The sequence below is a fragment of the Capra hircus genome, chromosome 26 (genome assembly GCF_001704415.2).
Source record: "Capra hircus breed San Clemente chromosome 26, ASM170441v1, whole genome shotgun sequence".
Taxonomy (NCBI): domain Eukaryota; kingdom Metazoa; phylum Chordata; class Mammalia; order Artiodactyla; family Bovidae; genus Capra; species Capra hircus.
In genome coordinates this window covers 50,969,009-50,990,009 of record NC_030833.1, presented here as the reverse complement: position 1 = coordinate 50,990,009, position 21,001 = coordinate 50,969,009, and the positions used below count along the sequence as shown (strand labels likewise).

At 34.5% G+C, this 21,001-nt stretch overlaps 1 protein-coding gene across 2 annotated transcripts in view; it reads left to right on the top strand.

Moving 5' to 3' along the window:
* IPMK (inositol polyphosphate multikinase) overlaps positions 1-18,983 on the top strand; it is a 54,615-nt gene extending 35,632 nt beyond the window's left edge. For both annotated transcript variants that reach the window (XM_018041615.1, XM_018041614.1), the window contains exons 5-6: positions 12,652-12,733; positions 13,828-18,983. In XM_018041615.1, the coding sequence (XP_017897104.1) occupies positions 12,652-12,733; positions 13,828-14,450 (705 nt within the window). In that variant the 3' untranslated portion in view covers positions 14,451-18,983. The remainder of the gene's footprint in view (positions 1-12,651; positions 12,734-13,827) is intronic.

Genomic DNA, 21,001 nt, shown 5'->3' with positions numbered 1-21,001 from the left:
AATATTGTTGATTCTGTCTTGTTGTTTTATTTTATTTTTTATCTTCAACTTTGGTCGCTTTTTAGTTGTTTTTCCTTTTTGTTTCAAATAATGTTCAAATCACTCTCAATTGAAAAAAAAAATCAAAACCCACTTTTATTCTGCTCTGTTCTGCAGCAGTGCATTTAAATTGCTTTCTTTTTGTACCCAAGCTTGTTATATTTGTTACTGTTTCCTTACTTGCCGTGCTGTATTCTTTAACCCATTTTAATCTGGCTTTAGCTTCATCCTGCCACCAGACTGGTGCCTCATGAAGGTCCCTAATGACATCTCTGTGTCACTAAATTCAAATGGCATTTTTCATTATTCATCTTACTTCACTTTTAAAAGCAGTCTTCAATATGACCATGTCCTCCTTGAAACATTCCTTTTGTATCCATAACACTGCAGTCTCTCCTGTTTTTTCCCTAAGAGCACTTTGCAGTCTTTTTTTTTTGCCAGCTCATTTCTTTGTTCTTTAAATATTGAGGTATTCCATTTAGTTCCATTTACTGCCTTCTGTTTCTTCTCAAGTAGTGTCCTTTATTCTCATTGATTCAGTTTCACTTACACTGATAACTCCTGAACATACATATCTAGCCTCTGGTTTTTCTGTGATCTCCTAATCTATATAGCTAACAGCCTATTCAACATTTTACTTGGATAACTTAAAGACATCTAGGACTAACTGTAAAAAACTGACTTACATCCCTTTTGCAAAATAACAACCAAAGCATTAACAGCAAATCTCTTATTCTTCGTGTCAGTGAATGACATTATCATACATCCAGTTTTATGAAGGAGAAACCTTTTAGTACCATCATCTCTCAAAGCCATCCATCAATTTTGTTGATCTTAATTTTCAAGCACCTGAGTCCCATTTTCAAAATTACTCCTCTCTAGACAAGTATCTTACCTCTCAATTTCAGTTTTGTTCTCTTCTGGTCTGTTCTCCAAACGTTTTAAAATGTATATCTAATTTTGACATTCCCCAGCTTAAAAATTCTTCAGTTGGTTTCCATTGCCTTTATATATGTGTGTGTGTGTGTGTGTGTGTGTGTGTGTGTGTAGACACACAGTAGAAATAAATAAGGCACTGCCTGATTTTGCTCTCTGTGTGTTATTTCCCCGGACAAATAGAGGTTCCTCTGTTTGTATTTTTTAATAACGTTTTTATTGAGATATGATTTACCCACCATTCAATTCACTCATTTAAAGTAGCAGTTCATTGGTTTAGTATACTTATAAAGTTGAGCAGCCATCAAAGTGTTCAACAGTAGAACATTTTTTTCATCACCTAAAAAGAAAAGCTATACATATCAGCAGTCACTTATTTCCTTCCAACTCAGTAGCCATAGACAGCTCTAATCTGCTTTCTGACTGTATAGCTTTGCCTCTTCTGGACATTTCATATAAAGGGAATCATGTAATACAATAGGTAGTCTTTTGTGACTGGCTTCTTTCATAATGTTTTCAGAGTTCGTCCATGTAGTTAGCACAAATCTGTATTTTATTCTTTTTTGTTTTTGTATGGATATACCACATTTTGTTTATCCATTGATCAACTTTGGGTTGTTTTCACTTTGGGGCTGTTATTAATAATGCTGTTATGAACATTCATGGTACAAGTTGTTACGTACATATGTTTTTTAAGGTATGTAGTTCCTGAATTTGAGATTAGTGAATGCCATGATTAAATTTAAATTTTAAAGAAACTGCCAAAGTGTTTTCCAAAGTTCTTACACCATTTTATATTTCTACCAATGATGTATAGGAGTTTCAGTTTCTCTGCATTGTTACCCAAAGCCCAAACCTTGTTATTCTGCCTCTCTTCTTTTTTTATAACTTATTCTAGTGGGTGTGAAGTGGTATCTCATTCTGGTTTTTATTTACATTTCCCTAATGGCTCATGGAATTGAGCCTCTTTTCATGTGCTTATTTATCCATGTGCATCTCATCTTTGGAGAAATGTCTATTCTGGTCCTTTACCCACTTTTAATTTGGGTTATTTTTTTCTGTGGGTTGTTTTTTTACTTTTTTGATAATACCTTTGGAGTACAAATATTTTTTTTGAAGTCTAATTTAATTTTGCCTTTTGTTGTTTGTACTCTTGGCTTCATGGCTAAGAAACCATTGCCTAACCTCAAAGATCACTGATCACAGCTAACATAACAATACAGTAATAATGAAAAAGTTTGAAATATTGCAAGAATTACCAGATGGGACACAGAGACATGAACTGAGGCAAATGCTGTTGGAAAAATGGCTCTGATAGACTTGTTCATTGTGTTTTCTTTTTCTTGGGTGTATAATGGTAGTTCTTTTTTTAAGTTTTTGAGGAACTTTCATACTGTTTTTTATAGTGGATGTACCAGTTTACATTCCTACTAGTAGTACTCAAGGTTTGCCTTTCCTTCATATTCTCAACAGCACTTGTTAGTTTTCCTATCAAATTGTCTGACTTCTTTATATGTTTTGAATATTAACCCTTTACCAGATACATTGATTTGTAGCAGGTATTTTCTCAGAATCACACTGTCTTGTTTTTGGAGCAGGGGGGCTGTACCACATGGCTTGCTAGATCTTAGTTCCCTGATCAGGGATTGAACTCTGGCCCATGTCAGTGAAAGCACTGAGTGCTAACCACTGGACCACCAGGGTATTCCCAATAACCACACTGTTTTGATTAATGTAGCTTTGGAATAACTTTTGAAACTGGGAATTGTTAGACTTCCAACTTTGTTCTTTTCCAAGATTGTTTGGACTACCTAGGGTCCCTTCGACTTCCTCGTGAATTTTAGGATCAGTCTGTCAGTTTCTGCAAGCAAGTGTTCACCTGGGATTTTGGTAGAAATTATGTTGATCTGTAGATTAATTTGAGTTTTCCTAATTTTATTCTCATGGCTTTCCTTTGTATAGTAGTTAGCAGTTTATAATTACATATAGTTTGCTTATCTGAGAAAGGATATGATTGCAGTGTGAAATAATGAATAAGAATGAGAATATAAATATAGACTAAATTATATAATTCTAGAATATTAAAATTGGGATATATAACTTGAGTTTTAATAGGAGTTCTATTAGGATTTTTTTTTTCAGATAGTTATTTCCTTAGTGTTTGGTAAATTTATTAAACTGTTCAATCACAGTGGGTTTATAGATTACTACTAAAGATAGAGTTGGATAATTTTAGAATAAGTGTTCCAAATTTAAAAAATTTTCCTCCAAGACAATCATGCCCAATTTAAATTAAAAAACAAAACAAAACAAAATCCAAAACCAACCCTCACTGAATATACTGAAGTTTACCAAATATATCAGTTTTAAATTGTTTTTCTATTATGTTTAACCAGTAAGTAGGAAGAGGTTTGGTGGGCAAAAGAAAATGCCAATTTACGGTTTCCTTATAATTAATTAAATATATTCCAGCAAAGGTCTGTATAGTCAAAGCTGTGGTTTTTCCAGTAGTTGTGTATGGATGTGAGAGTTGGACTATAAAGAAAACTGAGTGCTGAAAAATTGATGCCTTTGAACAGTGGTGTTGGAGAAGACTCTTGAGAGTCTCTTGGACTGCAAGGAAATCAAACCAGTCCATCTTAAAGGAAAAATCAGTTCTGCATGTTTATTGGAAGGAAGGTCTGATGCTGAAGCTCCAATACTTTGGCCACATGATGTGAAGAACTGACTCACTGGAAAAGACCTTGATGCTTGGAGGGATTGTGGGTAGGAGGGAAAGGGGACGACAGAGGATGAGATGGCTGGATTGCATCACCAACTCGATGGACATGAGTTTGGGTGAACTCCGGGAGTTGGTGATGAACAGGGAGTCCTGGTGTGCTGTAGTCCATGGGGTCGGAAACAGTCAGACATGACTGAATGACTGAACAGAACTGAATTTATATAATTATTTTTTATATAAATATAAGGAGTTTATTCATATAAATATATTTATAGGAACTTATTACATTAAGGAATTTATTGCATATAAATACATAATTTCCTTATATAAATTCCTGACATTAATTAATTAAATCTTTTGGTTGCACTGTGAGCATGTGGGATCTTAGTTCCTTGACCAGGAATCAAACCCATGCCCTCTGCATTGGCAGCACAGAATGTTAAGCACTGGACTGCCAGGGAAGTCCCAGGAATTCCTTGTTTTTAAATGACTGTCAACAATTATAGTGTTATTTCCTTGATCCCAAGATGGTATAGATGATAAGACTCACTTTGATTTAATAACAAAAGATTTAAGATAATTTGTAACAAAAAAGAAACAAAATAGGAGCTATAAGAGCAAATCAGTCAAGAGAGGAGGAGTATAAAGTGACTTTGGAAAAGAGAGTATTTTGAATTGGCAACAGGGAAAATAGGTAGAAAACCAAGAAGCAGAGCATTTTTTGAACTAGTTGATGAAAGGTGACTGTAAGTTTATGTAAGGAGCATATATATAGGCAGGTGGAGTGTATTTTAGCTTAAAGTATCAGACTTGAGACAAGTAAATATATCAGCAGCTTGCTTTGGGACTTTCTGCCTTGTTCAAGTAGCATTCTTAGTGGTCAACTATTAAGTGAATGAATGGTTGTTTAATTTTCCAGTTTTATATTGACTTTTTAAACATGTGCTGTATAACTGTGGGGATTATTATATTTATTGGACTTCCCTGTTGGCTCAGGCAGTAAAGAATCTGCCTGCAATGCAGGAGATTTGGGTTCAATTTCTGGGTGGGGAATATCCCCTGAAGAAGAGAATGGCTAACCACTCCAGAATTCTTACCTGGAGAATTCTGTGGACAGAGAAACCTGTTGGGCTACAGTCCTTGGGGTCGCAAAGAGTCAGACATGACTGAAAGACTAACACTTAAAATATTAACTGCAAATAATTGAAATACAATTTGTAGAAATTCACCTGAAATTTCTTTAAAACATGTAATTCAAGATTTTAGTTGATTTATACTTGTCATTTTCTCCCCCTCCTCATGTCTTCCAGGTTACCTTTCCTTTAAAAAAAATTAAGTATCTTTTTTGTTACCTGTTTAGATATTTTCAAAGTGGCCCTATTAACTCTTGATTTACAATCGTCTTTGTAACTGATCAAGACTGGGTAGTGGGTTGAGATTGGAGACTTTCTCAGATCTCTTTACATTCTAGCTTTAACTAGTAAAATAGAAGTAAACAGACATGCCTGAAATGAATACAGCATTGTAAATCAACTATACTTCAATAAAAAATAAATGAATAAATAAAATTAAGTAAGTAGAGAATATAAATAAAGGCGTCTCATTGAAACTAGTTAGCTTTAATCTGTAGGTGAAATCTAGATTTTTCATATGTGAAATTTAATTTAGCTCAGAAAATACATCCCTGGATAGTAGAATGGTGAAGTTTTGAGAATCCTTTTTTTTGGATTCTATAGACATTTCCTAGTTGGTAGTTTTGGAGAAGGCAATGGAAACCCACTCCAGTACTCTTGCCTGGAAAATCCCATGGGTGGAGGAGCCTGATAGGCTGCAGTCCATGGGGTTGTGAAGAGTCGGACACGACTGAAGCTACTTAGCAGGAGCTAAGCAGTTGGTAGTTTACATGACTGCTGCTGCTGCTAAGTCGCTTCAGTCATGTCTGACTCTGTGCGACCCCATAGACAAGCCCACCAGGCTCCCCCGTCCCCGGGATTCTCCAGGCAAAAACACTGGAGTGGGTTGCCATTATATGACTGGGTATTTGAAAATTCTTCTCGTTTATTTTTGTATTTAATTTTATCACATTATTTATTTTCTCAATTTCATCTTTTTATTTCAAGATAAGTGACACATGACATTGTGTATGTTTGAGCTGTACAGCATGTTGATTTGATAAATTTATATATTGCCATCTTATTGCCGTATAGTATTAGCCAATACCTCTGTCCCTTTGAAAATCCTCTTTTACATGTATTTCTGGGCATAGAGAACATGAGTACTTTTTAAAAAATCACTTTCTGGATATAATTAACTGTCCTTATGAAAATAATTTTTCTTATAGTCAAATGTAATTTTGGTATATATATAAAGTGTTTTTCTTCTGTTCATAGTAACACTTTGTTCAAGATAAATTGTTTTTCTTTAAATAGGCTGCTAAGTGTATGTAAAAAGAACACTGTACTATTTGGATTTTTTTGAATAAAGTGAAGCATTTGAGATAGAGAGTAATTAGCCATATCATACTGAAAGTTATAAAATACCATTTTCTAAAGCAATGTATTCTTAATGCTTCTTAAAAATATTTAATTAAAAATTAATGAAATACATCACTGTATGGTTCAGATGCCAAAAAGTATAGAAACATATACTGCAAGAAGTCAGCCTCCCCACACAGGATATTATATTAATAGTGATTTTTTTTTTTTCCTCACCAATGTATCCTTCCAGAGATATTTGTTCCTATATTGCAAAACCATCTACTTTGAACACTGTTCTGTATCTTGCTTTTTTTCTGTTTAACATATCATGGAGATTTTTCCATAGTGGCATTACCAGCTGTCTGTAATGGATCTTTTGACTTGTTTCCAGTCTTTTGCTATTACGAATAACATTTGAAATGAATGACTAGAGACCTTCCTCATTTCACCAGTGTGCTAGTGTATTTATGGAATAAGTGCCTAGAGGGGAATTGAGCTTGTATGCATTTATAATTGTGGTAGATACTGGCAATCTGCTTGATACAAAGCAGTGCTTTTGAACCAGGTCAGTTCAGTCGCTCAGTCGTGTCCAACTCTTTGCAGTCCCATGAACTGTAGCATGGGACTATTGCAGCATTCTGACTGTTGCTTCTTAACCTGCATACAGATTTCTCAGGAGGCAGGTCAGGTAGTCTGGTATTCCCATCTCTTTAAGAATTTTCCACAGTTTGTTATGATTCACACAGTCAAAAGCTTTGGCATAGTGAATAAAGCAGAAGTAGATGGTTTGAACCAGGGGCAGTTTAATTTCCCAGGGAGTCATTTGGCAGTGTCTGGAGATACTTTTCCATGGGGATTGTTTTGATCCCTGTCTCCTGTACAATGTCACAAACCTCATTCCGTAGTTCATCAGGCACTCTGTCTATCAGATCTAGGCCCTTAAAATTATTTCTCACTTCCACTGTGTAATCATAAGGGATTTGATTTAGGTCATACCTGAATGGTCTAGCGGTTTTCCCTACTTTCTTCAATTTAAATCTGAAATTCGTAATAAGGAGTTCATGATCTGAGCCACAGTCAGTTCCTGGTCTTGTTTTCGTTGACCGTATAGAGCTTCTCCATCTTTGGCTGCAGAGAATATAATCAATCTGATTTCGGTTTTGACCATCTGGTGATGTCCATGTGTAGAGTCTTCTCTCGTGTTGTTGGAAAAGGATGTTTGCTATGACCAGTGCATTTTCTTGGCAAAACTCTATTACTTTGCCCTACTTCATTCCACATTCCAAGGCCAAATTTGCCTGTTACTCCAGGTGTTTCTTGACTTCCTACTTTTGCATTCCAGTCCCCTATAATGAAAAGGACATCTTTTAAAGGAGTTAGTTCTAAAAGGTCTTGTAGGTCTTCAAAGAACCATTCAACTTCAGCTTCTTCAGCATTATTGGTTGGGGCATAGACTTGGAATACCATGATATTGAATGGTTTGCCTTGGAGACTAACAGAGATCATTCTGTCGTTTTTGAGATTGCATCCAAGTACTGCATTTTGGACTCTTTTGTTGACTGTGATGGCTACTCCATTTCTTCTGAGGGATTCCTGCCCGCAGTAGTAAATATAATGGTCATCTGAGTTAAATTCACCCATTCCAGTCCATTTTAGTTCGCTGATTCCTAGAATGTCGACATTCACACTTGCCATCTCTTGTTTGACCACTTCCAATTTGCCTTGATTCATGGACCTGACATTCCAGGTTCCTATGCAATATTGCTCTTTAGAGCATCGGACCTTGCTTCTATCACCAGTTACATCCACAGCTGGGTATTGTTTTTGCTCTGGCTCCATCCCTTCATTCTTTCTGGAGTTATTTCTCCACTGATCTCCTTAGCATATTGGACACCTAATGACCTGGGGATTTCCTCTTTCAGTATCCTATCATTTTACCTTTCATACTGTTCATGGGGTTCTTATGGCAAGAATACTGAAGTGGTTTGCCATTCCCTTCTCCAGTGGACCACATTCTGTCAGACCTCTCCACCATGACCCGCCCACCCTGGATTGCCCCACGGGCATGGCTTAGTTTCTTTTGAGTTAGACAAGGCTGTGGTCCTAGTGTGATTGGACTGACTAGTTTTCTGTGAGTATGGTTTCAGTGTGTCTGCCAAATTGAGACTTAAATTGAAGAAAGTAGGGAAAACCACTAGAACATTCAGGTATGACCTAAATCAAATACCTTATGATTATACAGTGGAAGTGAGAAATAGATTTAAGGGCCTAGATCTGATAGATAGAGTGCCTGATGAACTATGGAATGAGGTGTGACACTGTACAGGAGACAGAGATCAAAACCATCCCCATGGAAAAGAAATGCAAAAAAGCAAAATGGCTGTCTGGGGAGGGCTTACAAATAGCTGTGAAAAGAAGAGAAGCAAAAAGCAAAGGAGAAAAGGAAAGATATAAGCATCTGAATGCAGAGTTCCAAAGAATAGCAAGAAGAGGTGAGAAAGCCTTCTTCAGCGATCAGTGCAAAGAAATAGAGGAAAAGAACAGAATGGGAAAGATTAGTGATCTCTTCAAGAAAATTAGAGATACCAAGGGAACATTTCATGCAAAGATGGGCTCGATAAAGGACAGAAATGGTATGGACCTAACAGAAGCAGAAGATATTAAGAAGAGGTGTTAAGAATACACAGAAGAACTGTACAAAAAAGATCTTCATGACCCAGATAATGACGATGGTGTGATCACTCATCTAGAGCCAGACATCCTGGAATGTGAAGTCAAGTGGGCCTTAGGAAGCATCACTACGAACAAAGCTAGTGGAGATGATGGAATTCCAGTGAGCTATTTTAAGTCCTGAAAGATGATGCTGTGAAAGTGCTGCACTCAATGTGCCAGCAAATTTGGAAAACTCAGCAGTGGCCACAAGACTGGAAAAGGTCAGTTTTTATTCCAATCACAAACAAAGGCAATGCCAAAGAATGCTCAAGCTACCACACAATTGCACTCATCTCACATGTTAGTAAAGTAATGCTCAAAATTCTCCAAGCCAGGCTTCAGCAATACTTGAACCGTGAACTTCCTGATGTTGAAGCTGGTTTTAGAAAAGGCAGAGGAACCAGAGATCAAATTGCCAACATCCGGTGGATCATGGAAAAAGCAAGAGAGTTCCAGAAAAACATGTACTTCTGCTTTATTGACTATGCCAAAACCTTTGACTGTGTGGATCACAATAAACTGTGGAAAATTCTGAAAGAGATGGGAATACCAGCCCACCTGACCTGCCTCTTGAGAAACCTGTATCCAGGGCAGGAAGCAACAGTTAGAACTGGACATGGAACAACAGACTGGTTCCAAGTAGGAAAAGGAGTACGTTAAGACTGTATATTGTCACCCTGCTTATTTAACTTATATGCAGAGTGCATCATGAGAAACGCTAGGCTGGAAGAAACAGAAGCTGGAATCAAGATTGCCGGGAGAAATATCAATAACCTCAGATATGCAGATGACACCACCCTTATGGCAGAAAGTGAAGAGGAGCTAAAAAGCCTCTTGATGAAAGTGAAAGTGGAGAGTGAAAAAGTTGGCCTAAAGCTCAACATTCAGAAAACGAAGATCATGGCATCCGGTCCCATCACTTCATGGGAAATAGATGGGGAAACAGTGGAAACAGTGTCAGACTTTAGTTTTTGGGGCTCCAGAATCACTGCAGGTGGTGACTGCAGCCATGAAATTAAAAGACACTTACTCCTTGGAAGAAAAGTTATGAGCAACCTAGATAGCATATTGAAAAGCAGAGACATTACTTTCCCGACTAAGGTCTGACTAGTCAAGGCTATGGTTTTTCCAGTAGTCATGTATGCATATGAGAGTTGGACTGTGAAGAAAGCTGAGTGCTGAAGAATTGCTGCTTTTGAACTGTGGTGTTGGAGAAGACTCTTGAGAGTCCCTTGGACTGCAAGGAGATCCAACCAGTCTATCCTGAAGATGATCAGCCGTGGGATTTCTTTGGAAGGAATGATTCTAAAGCTGAAACTCCAATACTTTGGCCACCCCATGTGAAGAGTTGACTGATTGGAAAAGACTTTGATGCTGAGGGAGATTAGGGGCAGGAGGAGAAGGGGACGACAGAGAATGAGATGGCTGGATGGCATCACTGCCTCGATGAACGTGAATCTGAGTGAACTCCGGGAGTTGGTGATAGAAAGGGAGTTCTGGCGTGCTGGGATCCATGGGGTCTCAAAGAGTCGGACACGACTGAGCGACTGAACTGAACTGAACTTGAGACTGAACTGAACTGAACTTGAGATACTTTTGTTTGCCACAGTTTTGGGATAGTCAGTTTTCCTGGTATGTTTGAGACCTGATTTTAGTGAACTCTTCAGATTCCATTGTTCATTTTCCCATGAGTAAACATGCTCTTTGTTCATCAGATACATTTCAAATACCTTTTTTTTTTTGTTTGTCTTTTGATATTTGAATGGCAAAAACACTATCAACATTTTAAAAAGCATATTGTATGTGGTAGATTGAGTTTTAGTTGGAAATGCCTTCCCTGGTTACCAGTTATTTAAGGATTCTGCCATCTTTAGGTGGGAAGGCATTTTATTTTGTTCAGTTTGATCTTTGATGTATTTGGATTAATATTAATATTTTAGTATAAGTTATAAATACAACTTATTTTTTTCCAGATCCCCACTGAATGAATGATACTAACACCATTTAATAATCATTCATCTTTTTCTACTGGTTTAAAATACCATTATCACATATAGGCTTCTCATGTGTTTTTGATTCTATAATATGTTTTATTAGAATTATTATCCTGAAGAGATATCTCTACTCCTGTGTTCATTGCAGCATTATACACAATAGCCAAGATGTGGAAACAACCTATCTGGGAGCAACCTAAGTGTTCATCTACAGATTTATGGACATAGAAGGTGTGGTTCTTTACACAGTGTAATATTATTCATGCATTATAAAGAAGGAAGTCCTGCCATTTGTAACAACGTGGATGAAACCATGCAATAATGCAATAAACCAAAGAAAGACAGATACTGTGTGGTGGCACTTACATATGTAGTCAAAAACAGAAACTCAAAAGACAAAGCTGATTTCATAAAAACAGAAAATGGAATTGGGCTTTCTAGGGACTTGGGGAAGGGAGAAATGAGATCAGAAGATACAAACTTTCAGTTATAAGATAAATTCTTATAAGTTAATGTATAGCATAGTGGCTACAAGTGTGCTAAGTCGCTTCAGTTTTGTCCAACTCTTTGCGACCCTGTGGACTGTAGCCTGCCAGGCTCCTCTGTCCATGGGATTCTCCAGGCAAAAATATTGGAGTAGGTTGCCATCTCCTCCTCCAGGGGATCTTTCTGACCCAGGGATTGTAGCTGTGTCTCTTATGTCTCTTGCATTTGCAGGTGGGTTCTTTACCAGCAGTGTCACCAGTTAATAATACAATATTCTTGAAATTGGCTGAGAGTAGATCTTATATACACACTAAAAATTAGTTAACTGTATGAAGTGGTGCATGTGTTTATTTTCTTGATCTTAGTAATCAATCTACTATGTTTAGTTTTAATTCAGTTGGCTTAGTTGTGTCCGACTCTTTGAGACCCTATGGACTGCGGCACACCAGGCCTCCCTGTCCAGCCCACTCCAGTATCCTTGCCTGGGAAATCCCATGGACAAAGGAGCCTGGTAGGCCACAGTCCATGGGGGTCTCAAAGAGTGAGACATAAATGACCGATTAACACTTTCACTTTTCCATATAACCTCTTTTACATTGTATCTTATAAGTACTTTGCACATAAGGTTCATGCCTTCTGTTTATTCCTTTGTTTTATTTCTTAACTTGATTTATAAATGGAGTCTTACATTTTCTAGTCAGTTGTTTGTATATATGAAAGGTTATTTTCTATTTACTAATTTGTACTATCACCATTTCAGGTTTTTATTGTTTGTGTTAACTTTTTAAATTGATTTTTCCAATTATATAACCATTATGTACAAAGGGTAATATTTTTTTCCTCCTTTTCAAATTATGCCTCTTATTTCTTTGTAATCTATTTGGATTTGCTAGAAGCTCTGGAACAATATTAGGTAGTAATAATGATAAAAGGTATTGTAGTAGAGTAGTTTTTGTGGAAGTTTCTTCTATTTTAAGACAGATACTTCCTTATTTCATTTTTAAACTTGAGACTAACTTTTGATGGATTGAAATGGATAATTTTTTCATATTGGAAATACGTAACTATCTTTTTAGAGAGTTTTCATCAGTAGTGGATATAAATATGCTAAATGCCTTTTCAGCATCATTGATATGACACAATGACTCTCTTTTTTCATCTTAAATCCATTAGAATGAATTATATGAGTAGATCTTCTCATCTTTAGCCATCCTTTCATTGCTGGGATAAAACCCCCAGGGTTAAGGAGTATTCATTTTTAATATTCAGTATTTTTTTCTGACAGGTTTATCATGTTCATTCTGATAGCTATGAGACAAAAAACCAGCACTATGGAAGAAGCTTAACAAAAGAAACTCTAAAGGATGGTAAGGATTGAAAAACCATACTTCAGTGCTTTTTATTACTATAGAATTAATCAGAATAATTCTAAAGTGATTTCAGTTTTAATTCTTCTTTGGTGTAGTGATTCAATTCTCAATACTGTCGTAACATATATACTTCTAAAATGTGTATGGCCAAGATATTATAAAAGCAATGATAAAAGACTTCCATATATAATGTTCTGTTAAAGTTTATTATTAACTGTACCCAGGATGAGGAAGAAGTTGAGTAGTATAAATAGTTGAAAAAATGTTTATGCTTACAAAATACTCATCTACGATGTGCTCTTAACAGTTGATATTTGCCTTCGTAAACTTAACCAATAGCAAGATAACATTCAGATTGGCTCTATATTAAAATATTTCTCAGGCCAATATGAATATATATTTTTAGCAGTTTTTATACCAAAGTAGGGGAACAGCAAAAATCAAATTCCATGGATTCCCAAATATGATAAAATATGCATAAGTAATTTTAAGAGGCCTAATATGATAGGTTAAAACATTAAGTCTCAATATTGAATAACATACTTAACTTGGACTACTACTAGTCTCCAAAGTGAGCTCACCTTTTGTGAAAAGGCTGGTTTAATTAGTATTGTTGAGAGCATAAAAAATTAAGTACAGTTATGATTTGGTATTTTGGTAATGGGCTGTTGACGTAATTGAAAATGATTATGCTTTGACTCTGGGTTCTAGATTAGTTCATGATTCTAACAAACATATAGTCTTACTATAAAATTCTTCATAATAGCAAATGAAGCAAATCTTGGAATCCTGTTCCTTAAGAGAATATATATAGACAGCACTAAACTAGTAGTCTACCTGTAGTAAATTTCTTGTCTAAATAATGTATTTTGCTTTACTTAAGTGTCATTTGTATGTTTTCTAAGAAGAACATCTTCACCAGAAATTAAGTTGAGCTCCAAGATTCTGTGTTTAACTGGAATTCTTATCTGTTTGCTTAATTGCAGGGGCTGATGGGAGAAAGTTTAATAATTGTATCTAAGATGAAATTACTTCCCAAGTGATGGTTATTACATAATTTCATTATAATCCTAGTATTTTCCTTCTTATAGGAGTCTCCCATTTTTTTCATAATGGATTCTGCTTAAGAAGAGATGCTATTGCTGCCAGTATTCAGAAGATTGAGAAAATTCTCCACTGGTTTGAAAGCCAGAAGCAGCTTAACTTTTATGCAAGTTCATTACTGTTTGTTTATGAAGGTTCATCTCAGCCAACTACTACAAAATTGAATGACAGGACTTTGGCAGAAAAGTTTTTGTCCAAAGGTCAGCTCTCAGACACAGATGTACTGGAGTACAATAATAACTTTCATGTGTTAAATTATACAGCGAATGGAAAAATAGAAGCTTCAGTGGGTAAAAGCTTGTCCAAAATGTATGCTTGTCACAGAAAAATGTATTCAAAAAAGCATCACAGTCAGACTTCATTGAAAGTTGAAAATATAGAGCAAGACAATGGGTGGAAAAGCATGTCACAGGAGCGTTTAAACGGAAATGTACTTTCCCAACTGGAAAAAGTTTTCTACCATCTTCCCACTGGTTGTCAAGAGACTGCAGAAGTAGAAGTGAGAATGATAGACTTTGCTCATGTGTTCCCTAGCAACACAGTAGATGAGGGATATGTTTATGGGCTGAAGCATTTAATTACTGTACTGCAGAGCATATTAGACAATTGAATCTTTTGCTGCAGTCTTTTAAAGGGGTGGGGCAATCATAACAAAGAGCAGCAGTTAATAACTCTGCACTTGTAATGCTGTGTAAAAAATTTGTATTGTGAGTCTACATTTTGTCTTTATACTTTTGGTAGAAGAGTTAACTTTTTTATAATCTTACTCAGGAAAACTAATTATTTGTTCATTAAAAAACTATAAAGAGTAAAGAAACTTAGGAATGTTATGCAGGGAATGTGGTGGTACGTGGCTTAAATGTCTGTTGGCTCAAGCAAAATGCAAACTATTATTCAATCATAATGAGTCTAGTTTGTTTTCTGTAGCCATTTATCATGAAACCTCTGTCTACCTGGCCATGGTGAGCCATATCTATAACTCATTACATTATTAAAACACTTTAAAAAATGTAGAAAGCATAGGCTGATATCCTTAGTATTGCTATGTATGAAGTTATTAAAACTGGAGAGAATTCTACAGAAAAAAGTTATTCTTTAGGTTTTGTATTAAAAGTTCAAACCAGCGTATCAAAAGGTGCTTCTTAGTAAAATGATTTAGAATTATTGCATTTCAAAAGCAGATTTTTTCCTTTCATTTTCACTTATATACATACTTCATGAAAAAGATCATTGAAATGGATAAAAACAACAACAACAAAAGTCTTAAAATTAAGGGCACTTATTAGTCTTGCCAGGGTTAGGGAAAAGAGAAGATATTTGCCAGGAACAAAATATTTTTTTTTTAATGTTTAATTTATGAGAAAATTGGAATATGTATTTACTACATTGTGACAAGTATTTATAAACCATAAAGTACCTTGCCTTTTACTCTGTAGCTTCAAAAAGATGGATGATTGAAGCTCTTTTTGTTTCCCCTTTAAATAACTCATTTTGAGGTTTTTCTTTTATAATTCATGTATTTATATGTGCCCTTTTAGTTAAGCAGTGGTATGACTGTATGTTGCTAAAAAGCATTTTTCAAAATTCTAATAAGCAGTGAAGGACAACATTCAGTTGTCAAAAATACCGTGTGTAAATTAGTACATCATACAGAGCTTGGTGCATATCTAAATTCATGCTTCTGTTTCATTCTTACTCAAAACAGTTTTATATCATATTCAAGAGAGAGATTATAATTTAATTTCATGAAAGGGGCAGTGCTGATTTTCTTGGAAAAAGTAGATCTGTAAGTATTATCTCTGTTTCACATTCACCACCTTAAAAAAAAAAAAACTAGTTATTTTCAGAAACATTTAAAATTTTGAAATTAAATTTGCAAAAATGTTAAATGTTTGTTTTCATTGAACTTTGATTTACCAGCAAAATGTCTTAAGTAATTAACAGTCTTGTCATATTCTTGGAAGTTGTTTTAGAGTTGTGGACTGTTAGACTCTTCCCTTTCTTTCCCCCTCAGAATTAAAATACCCTTTTTTAGTGTGAAGGAAAGTATCACAGTTTTATCTCACCTTCCCAACCCTCTCTCTGAATGTACTTTTGTAATCATCTGAGCACAAAGAGAAGTATGAAATTAATTCTATGCTTAGTAAATTTATTAAGCTTGTATACCTTTAAAATTTACATGGATTTATTATAGCAAAATTTGATTATTTTACATTTTTTATTTAGGGTCAGTGTAGGTATTTTCCATAAGGACTTCATATGTTTGCCTATTGCCTAAATGGGTATTGCTGTAGCTTTTTTTGTGGGGATGAAATTCAAGTCATAGTGAATAGAAATTTTGTTTTGCTTTTTTCGTCCTACAATGTGGACTTTTGTTGTTGTTGTTACTTGGATAGTGATTCAGTAAATCTTAAGCTCAGATAATTAAACACTATTTTGAATCTTAACAAGATACTTTTTAGTATGGGATAGTATCAACCTATTACAATGAATTAATAAATTTAAGTATTATCATATTTTTTGTGCATTTTAGTTCAGTAAAATGTGAATCTGTTGTTCCAGATTTTCTTTATCCATATTTAGAAATGATAGATTTATAAAATCAGTGTCTTACCTTTTTGATAGATAATGTTTTGTTTTTATAAAATGAGAAATACTTTTATCTTTTGTTCTTCAGGGAAGGGATTCACCTTTTATTCTGTTTACATTTTTTTTTAATCACTGTTATTCATTTGGTGTTATTGTATGAGTAAGCTTACATGTAAGAGAACAAGTATTGGTTTTTGTTTATCTACATGTGACTATTTTATTGTCTAGTCCAGTCATAACATTATGCTGAAATTTACCACTGTGGGGATGAAAGATCACTAGTCACCAAGCATATTTAAACATTTAAATGTTTAAGAAATAATAATAAGGATATAGTTTGGGTTAATAGGATTACCATAGTTTCTTCTCCCTAGAAATCATAAATAATGATTTTTGTGTATTTCTTATGAAATGCAATCATGGAAAAGACTTTAATTATGGATAGTGAATAATACATTTCTCTAATAAAAAATTAAATTGTATAATAGTTTTATAATAAAGTATTTACAGTAATCAGTATTTTAATATGGATAAAAGTTGCATAGATTCAGATAAATTTAAAATTGATGATAAATGCTAAATATTTTATCTAAATAGTTTTTCAAGAAACAGTTGTGAAAATGTGTGTATTAAATGACTCTAAACTGGAGCATGTGGTATTTTCAACTCTGTATTCATTATTTGTTTAATGTGTCTGGAAATTGTACTTTCTGTGCCTCTTTACACTACAATTTGCTATTGTGGGGCTTTAGATTGTGTTCAACTGAATAAGATTTTTTTAAAATTTTGAGTATAATTTACTGTTTTATGATTTCCAAGATGATCTTCATATCTCTGTACCATATATATATGTATTATATATCAAATTTATAATGTAACTTAAGATAAAATTAATTTTCAGAGGTATTTCAGTTGCAGTTTTCTCATTTCATGCAACTGAAAACACTTTTGTTTCTAGGATTTGGAACATTAAAGAGCATGTAGGATGAAAAAAATGGTAGAACAATGAAAGAATTTTATTTGTGAAATTACAGAAATTTTGTCCACTATTTTAAAGCATTGTCATCATTTTAGTACCATCTGCTCTTAGTAGTTTGGCATTTGATACTGTAAAATTTGATTTGCTTTAAAAATTGTTTACAGTGCTTTGTAATAATCTTCCTTATCCAGTGCCTTTAACCTTGATTTGATATATTTGTAGCCTTGGTTATCCTTCCTTACATCCTGTAATATCTTCATAGCCTACACTTAAATTTAAAAAAAAAGTCACTTTGGTCAAGTGAAGAAGTAGCAATTATCTGCCAGTGCTTTGGGAAAATATGTAATGTTGTCTATGGAGGCCAGGCATCTTGGTTCATTCAGAAATATAAATGGGACAAACATTTTTAACCCCTGAATATAAAGTTGTGATCCAATCAGACAAAGCCCTAATATTTCCAACATTCTGTCTAGATTGACTGGGTTCAGGGCTAAATGAAAATAGAGATATGGAGAAATGCTTATTTAAAGGTAATAGTTAACTAACATTCAACTTCATGGGAAGATAAGTAATTGAGTTGAGATGAAGCAACTAACAATATGTTAGAGGTTAAAAATAATAGTTTGCCGCATTGTACCCTCTGTTTGACATTTGAGTTCAGCTGTAATTATTGATAGCATTAAAAGGCCTTAATTTTTCTTGCTGGTAAAGGTACGTGTACTTAGACTGATCATTTAGAGTAGTATTTTAACATAGTATTACTGTGAAAAACATTCCATTACAAATTCACAAGCAAATTACTGCACGTTTAAAAAATTGTACTTTTCAATTTACTGCAAGTATTTTAGACCTCTGTCTTCAAATCGTAGGTATTTTAATTTGGCAATGAATATGAAATTACTTTTTTACTTAAATGGTCATATTACTAAAATGCTTATTAATATTTTAGGAAGGTTGGAATCTCCATGTTTTTGGATTTAATATTTAAATTCTTATTACTTATTTTGATAGTATTTAGTAAGAGGGAATAGTACCCATGCAATTAAACAAATTAGAATATACTGTAAAGAATTGTTTTTTTTTTAATTGTTGAAATTTGTCATCACTGGGGTTAAATTTTGGCCTGGTATTCACTTACAATATACATTAACACATTTAATTATGAAGTAAAATAGTCTTAAATATGATGTATGATACACCTATATATAAATGAAAATGGCGTGCACAAAGACACTTTACTGTGGGAACTGAACTGGAAGATTTATGAAAGCATGTGAAATTGCACCTAAAATTGTGTTGTTAGTGACTATGCTAAATTTATTGTACTTGATGAATGAATGTATTTAGTCTAGTCAAAGTTACTTTGGTTTAAATGTCTAAACAATGTCTTTTTTAAAAAGTGTAATTTGTACTATTGATGAGGGGGGTATTCTTGGACTGCAGGGGTTGTTGTCAATGTGTGATTTGTGTTTTTATAGTGTCATCTAATGTGATATACCAGTTTTTATATAAGTGATATTTAGGTAATTCTAATAACTGTATATTTGACCATTTATTAAAATGTTTTGCATTGGAGCTTTTTTCAGTAATTGTGATATGCTCACAGACTCCTGGTAATTTGAAAATAACTTACTTATTCAACAGATATTTGAGTACATGTTATATACCAAAAACTATAGGAATCATTGGGGAGTCAAAGATGGTTAAGACAAAATATTACTAGAAGCATATACATTGGAAATGAAAAAGTATGTAGACTATTTTGTATTAATATTTTTTTCTATCTTTGGAATCAGCCTAGTAGGAGGAATAGACTATAAGAGAAAAATACTGACTTAACTGTGAAAATATATACTATAATTTAAAACTTCAGATATAGGTAAGATATTTTTGCATGTATTTGAAACTTCATGAGTCACTTAGTCTTTCATTCATTAATTAAAGAGAGCACAATCTGACATCTATCTACCCTGTATCATGCACTGTATTTGGCCTTGGAGATTCTAAAAAGCTGAATAAGGGATCTAGTACTTGGCCTCAAGATATACACTGTCTGATAGAAGAAAAACATGTAAATGTGGGGAAAATGTTATTGGGGCTATGATGCATATTTATCAATATCCAGCAAAGATGGAGAAGGGGAATCAGTTCTGATGGCATGTAAGAGGGTGAACACTTCACAGCAATTGTGAGTCAAAGCTCTCAAAGGTTGTGTGGTATTACTCATGCCTGCTGCTGTGCACTGTAGGGAGAGGCAGTGCTGTGTGAAGTACACTCCTTCAGTGTCTTTGGGATTGGTTTCAGAAGCCCCCACAGATACCAAATCCACAGGTCAAGCCCCTCATATAAATTGGCTAGTACAGTCAGCAGTCCATATTCATGGGTTTCAAATCCATAGATATAGAGGGCCTGCAAACCGTATGTAAGTGGACACACACAATTGGAACCTACAGCCTTTTTAAGACAGGCTCTTTAAGGAAGAAGGAAAAAAAAAAAGACTGCCTGCCTAACCACTGAAAACAATAGGGAAATCCACTGCCATGGTCTCCAAGTTATGACTAAGTATAAGAACTAAATAGAGCCTGAAATGAAATAATAAATGAAAATAATAGTAGTATAATTAAGAGTAAAAAGTAATTACTTGGAGATTTTTTTTAAAATGCAGATTCTGATTCAGCATGTTTGGATGGGGTTTGTGATATTCCTGATTCATGGACCACACTGAATAGCAAGGTTTTCAAAATGTTTTTGTGTAAGGTAGAGTGTATAGTGGAACTTTATCCAAGAAATAGAGCCGTTTGAAAGCTAGGAGAGTTCTGGGAAAGAAAATGGTTTACAGTGTGAGAAAATAGAATCAACAAGGGTAATGGCCATTCTGTCAGGCCATTAAACCTTCCTTTTGCAACAGATCTTAAGAATTCTGTAATCAAATCATAGACATTCATTTTCTGTTATTTGCGTGTGAATGTTGACTAATTTGCCAAATGAAGAAAACATCCTATATATGCTTGATAATTATGTTGTACTTGCCATCTAACAACATTCTAGAAGTGTTTTAGGCATAAATGACATGGTATCATTGGCTTAGATACTCTGAAATAGTCAGATCTGTGTGTTTCTAAGAGAAGTTAGTTAAAATTGTTGTTTAAGTTAATATAATTTGACAAACTGCCTTGGGGTGGGCAGAAAAAAGTGATGAATGGTGGAAGAACCATGTGGACATGTTAGTCTATGGGAGAATGAAAGAGTATCACCTCACACATTTTGAAGAATATGAATTTAAGTTAAATATATAGGCTTAACTTACAGATTATAGAGCTTGGATCCAGTTCAAAGAGTATTTTGGTTGTTGTAAATTTGTTTAGAAGCTGTAATACAACTTTAAGTTCTCATCCATCTTAACTTCTGTTTTTCACTCTAGTATGGTTGACTCTAACCCATTGTAGTTTGAGCAAGCTTTGGGAGTTGGTGATGGACAGAGAAGCGTGGTGTGCTGCAGTCCAAGGGGTTGCAAAGAGTCAGACACAAAGAGTCAGACAGAGGCTGACTGAGCGACTGAACTGAACTGAACTGAACTGAACCCATCTAGGTTA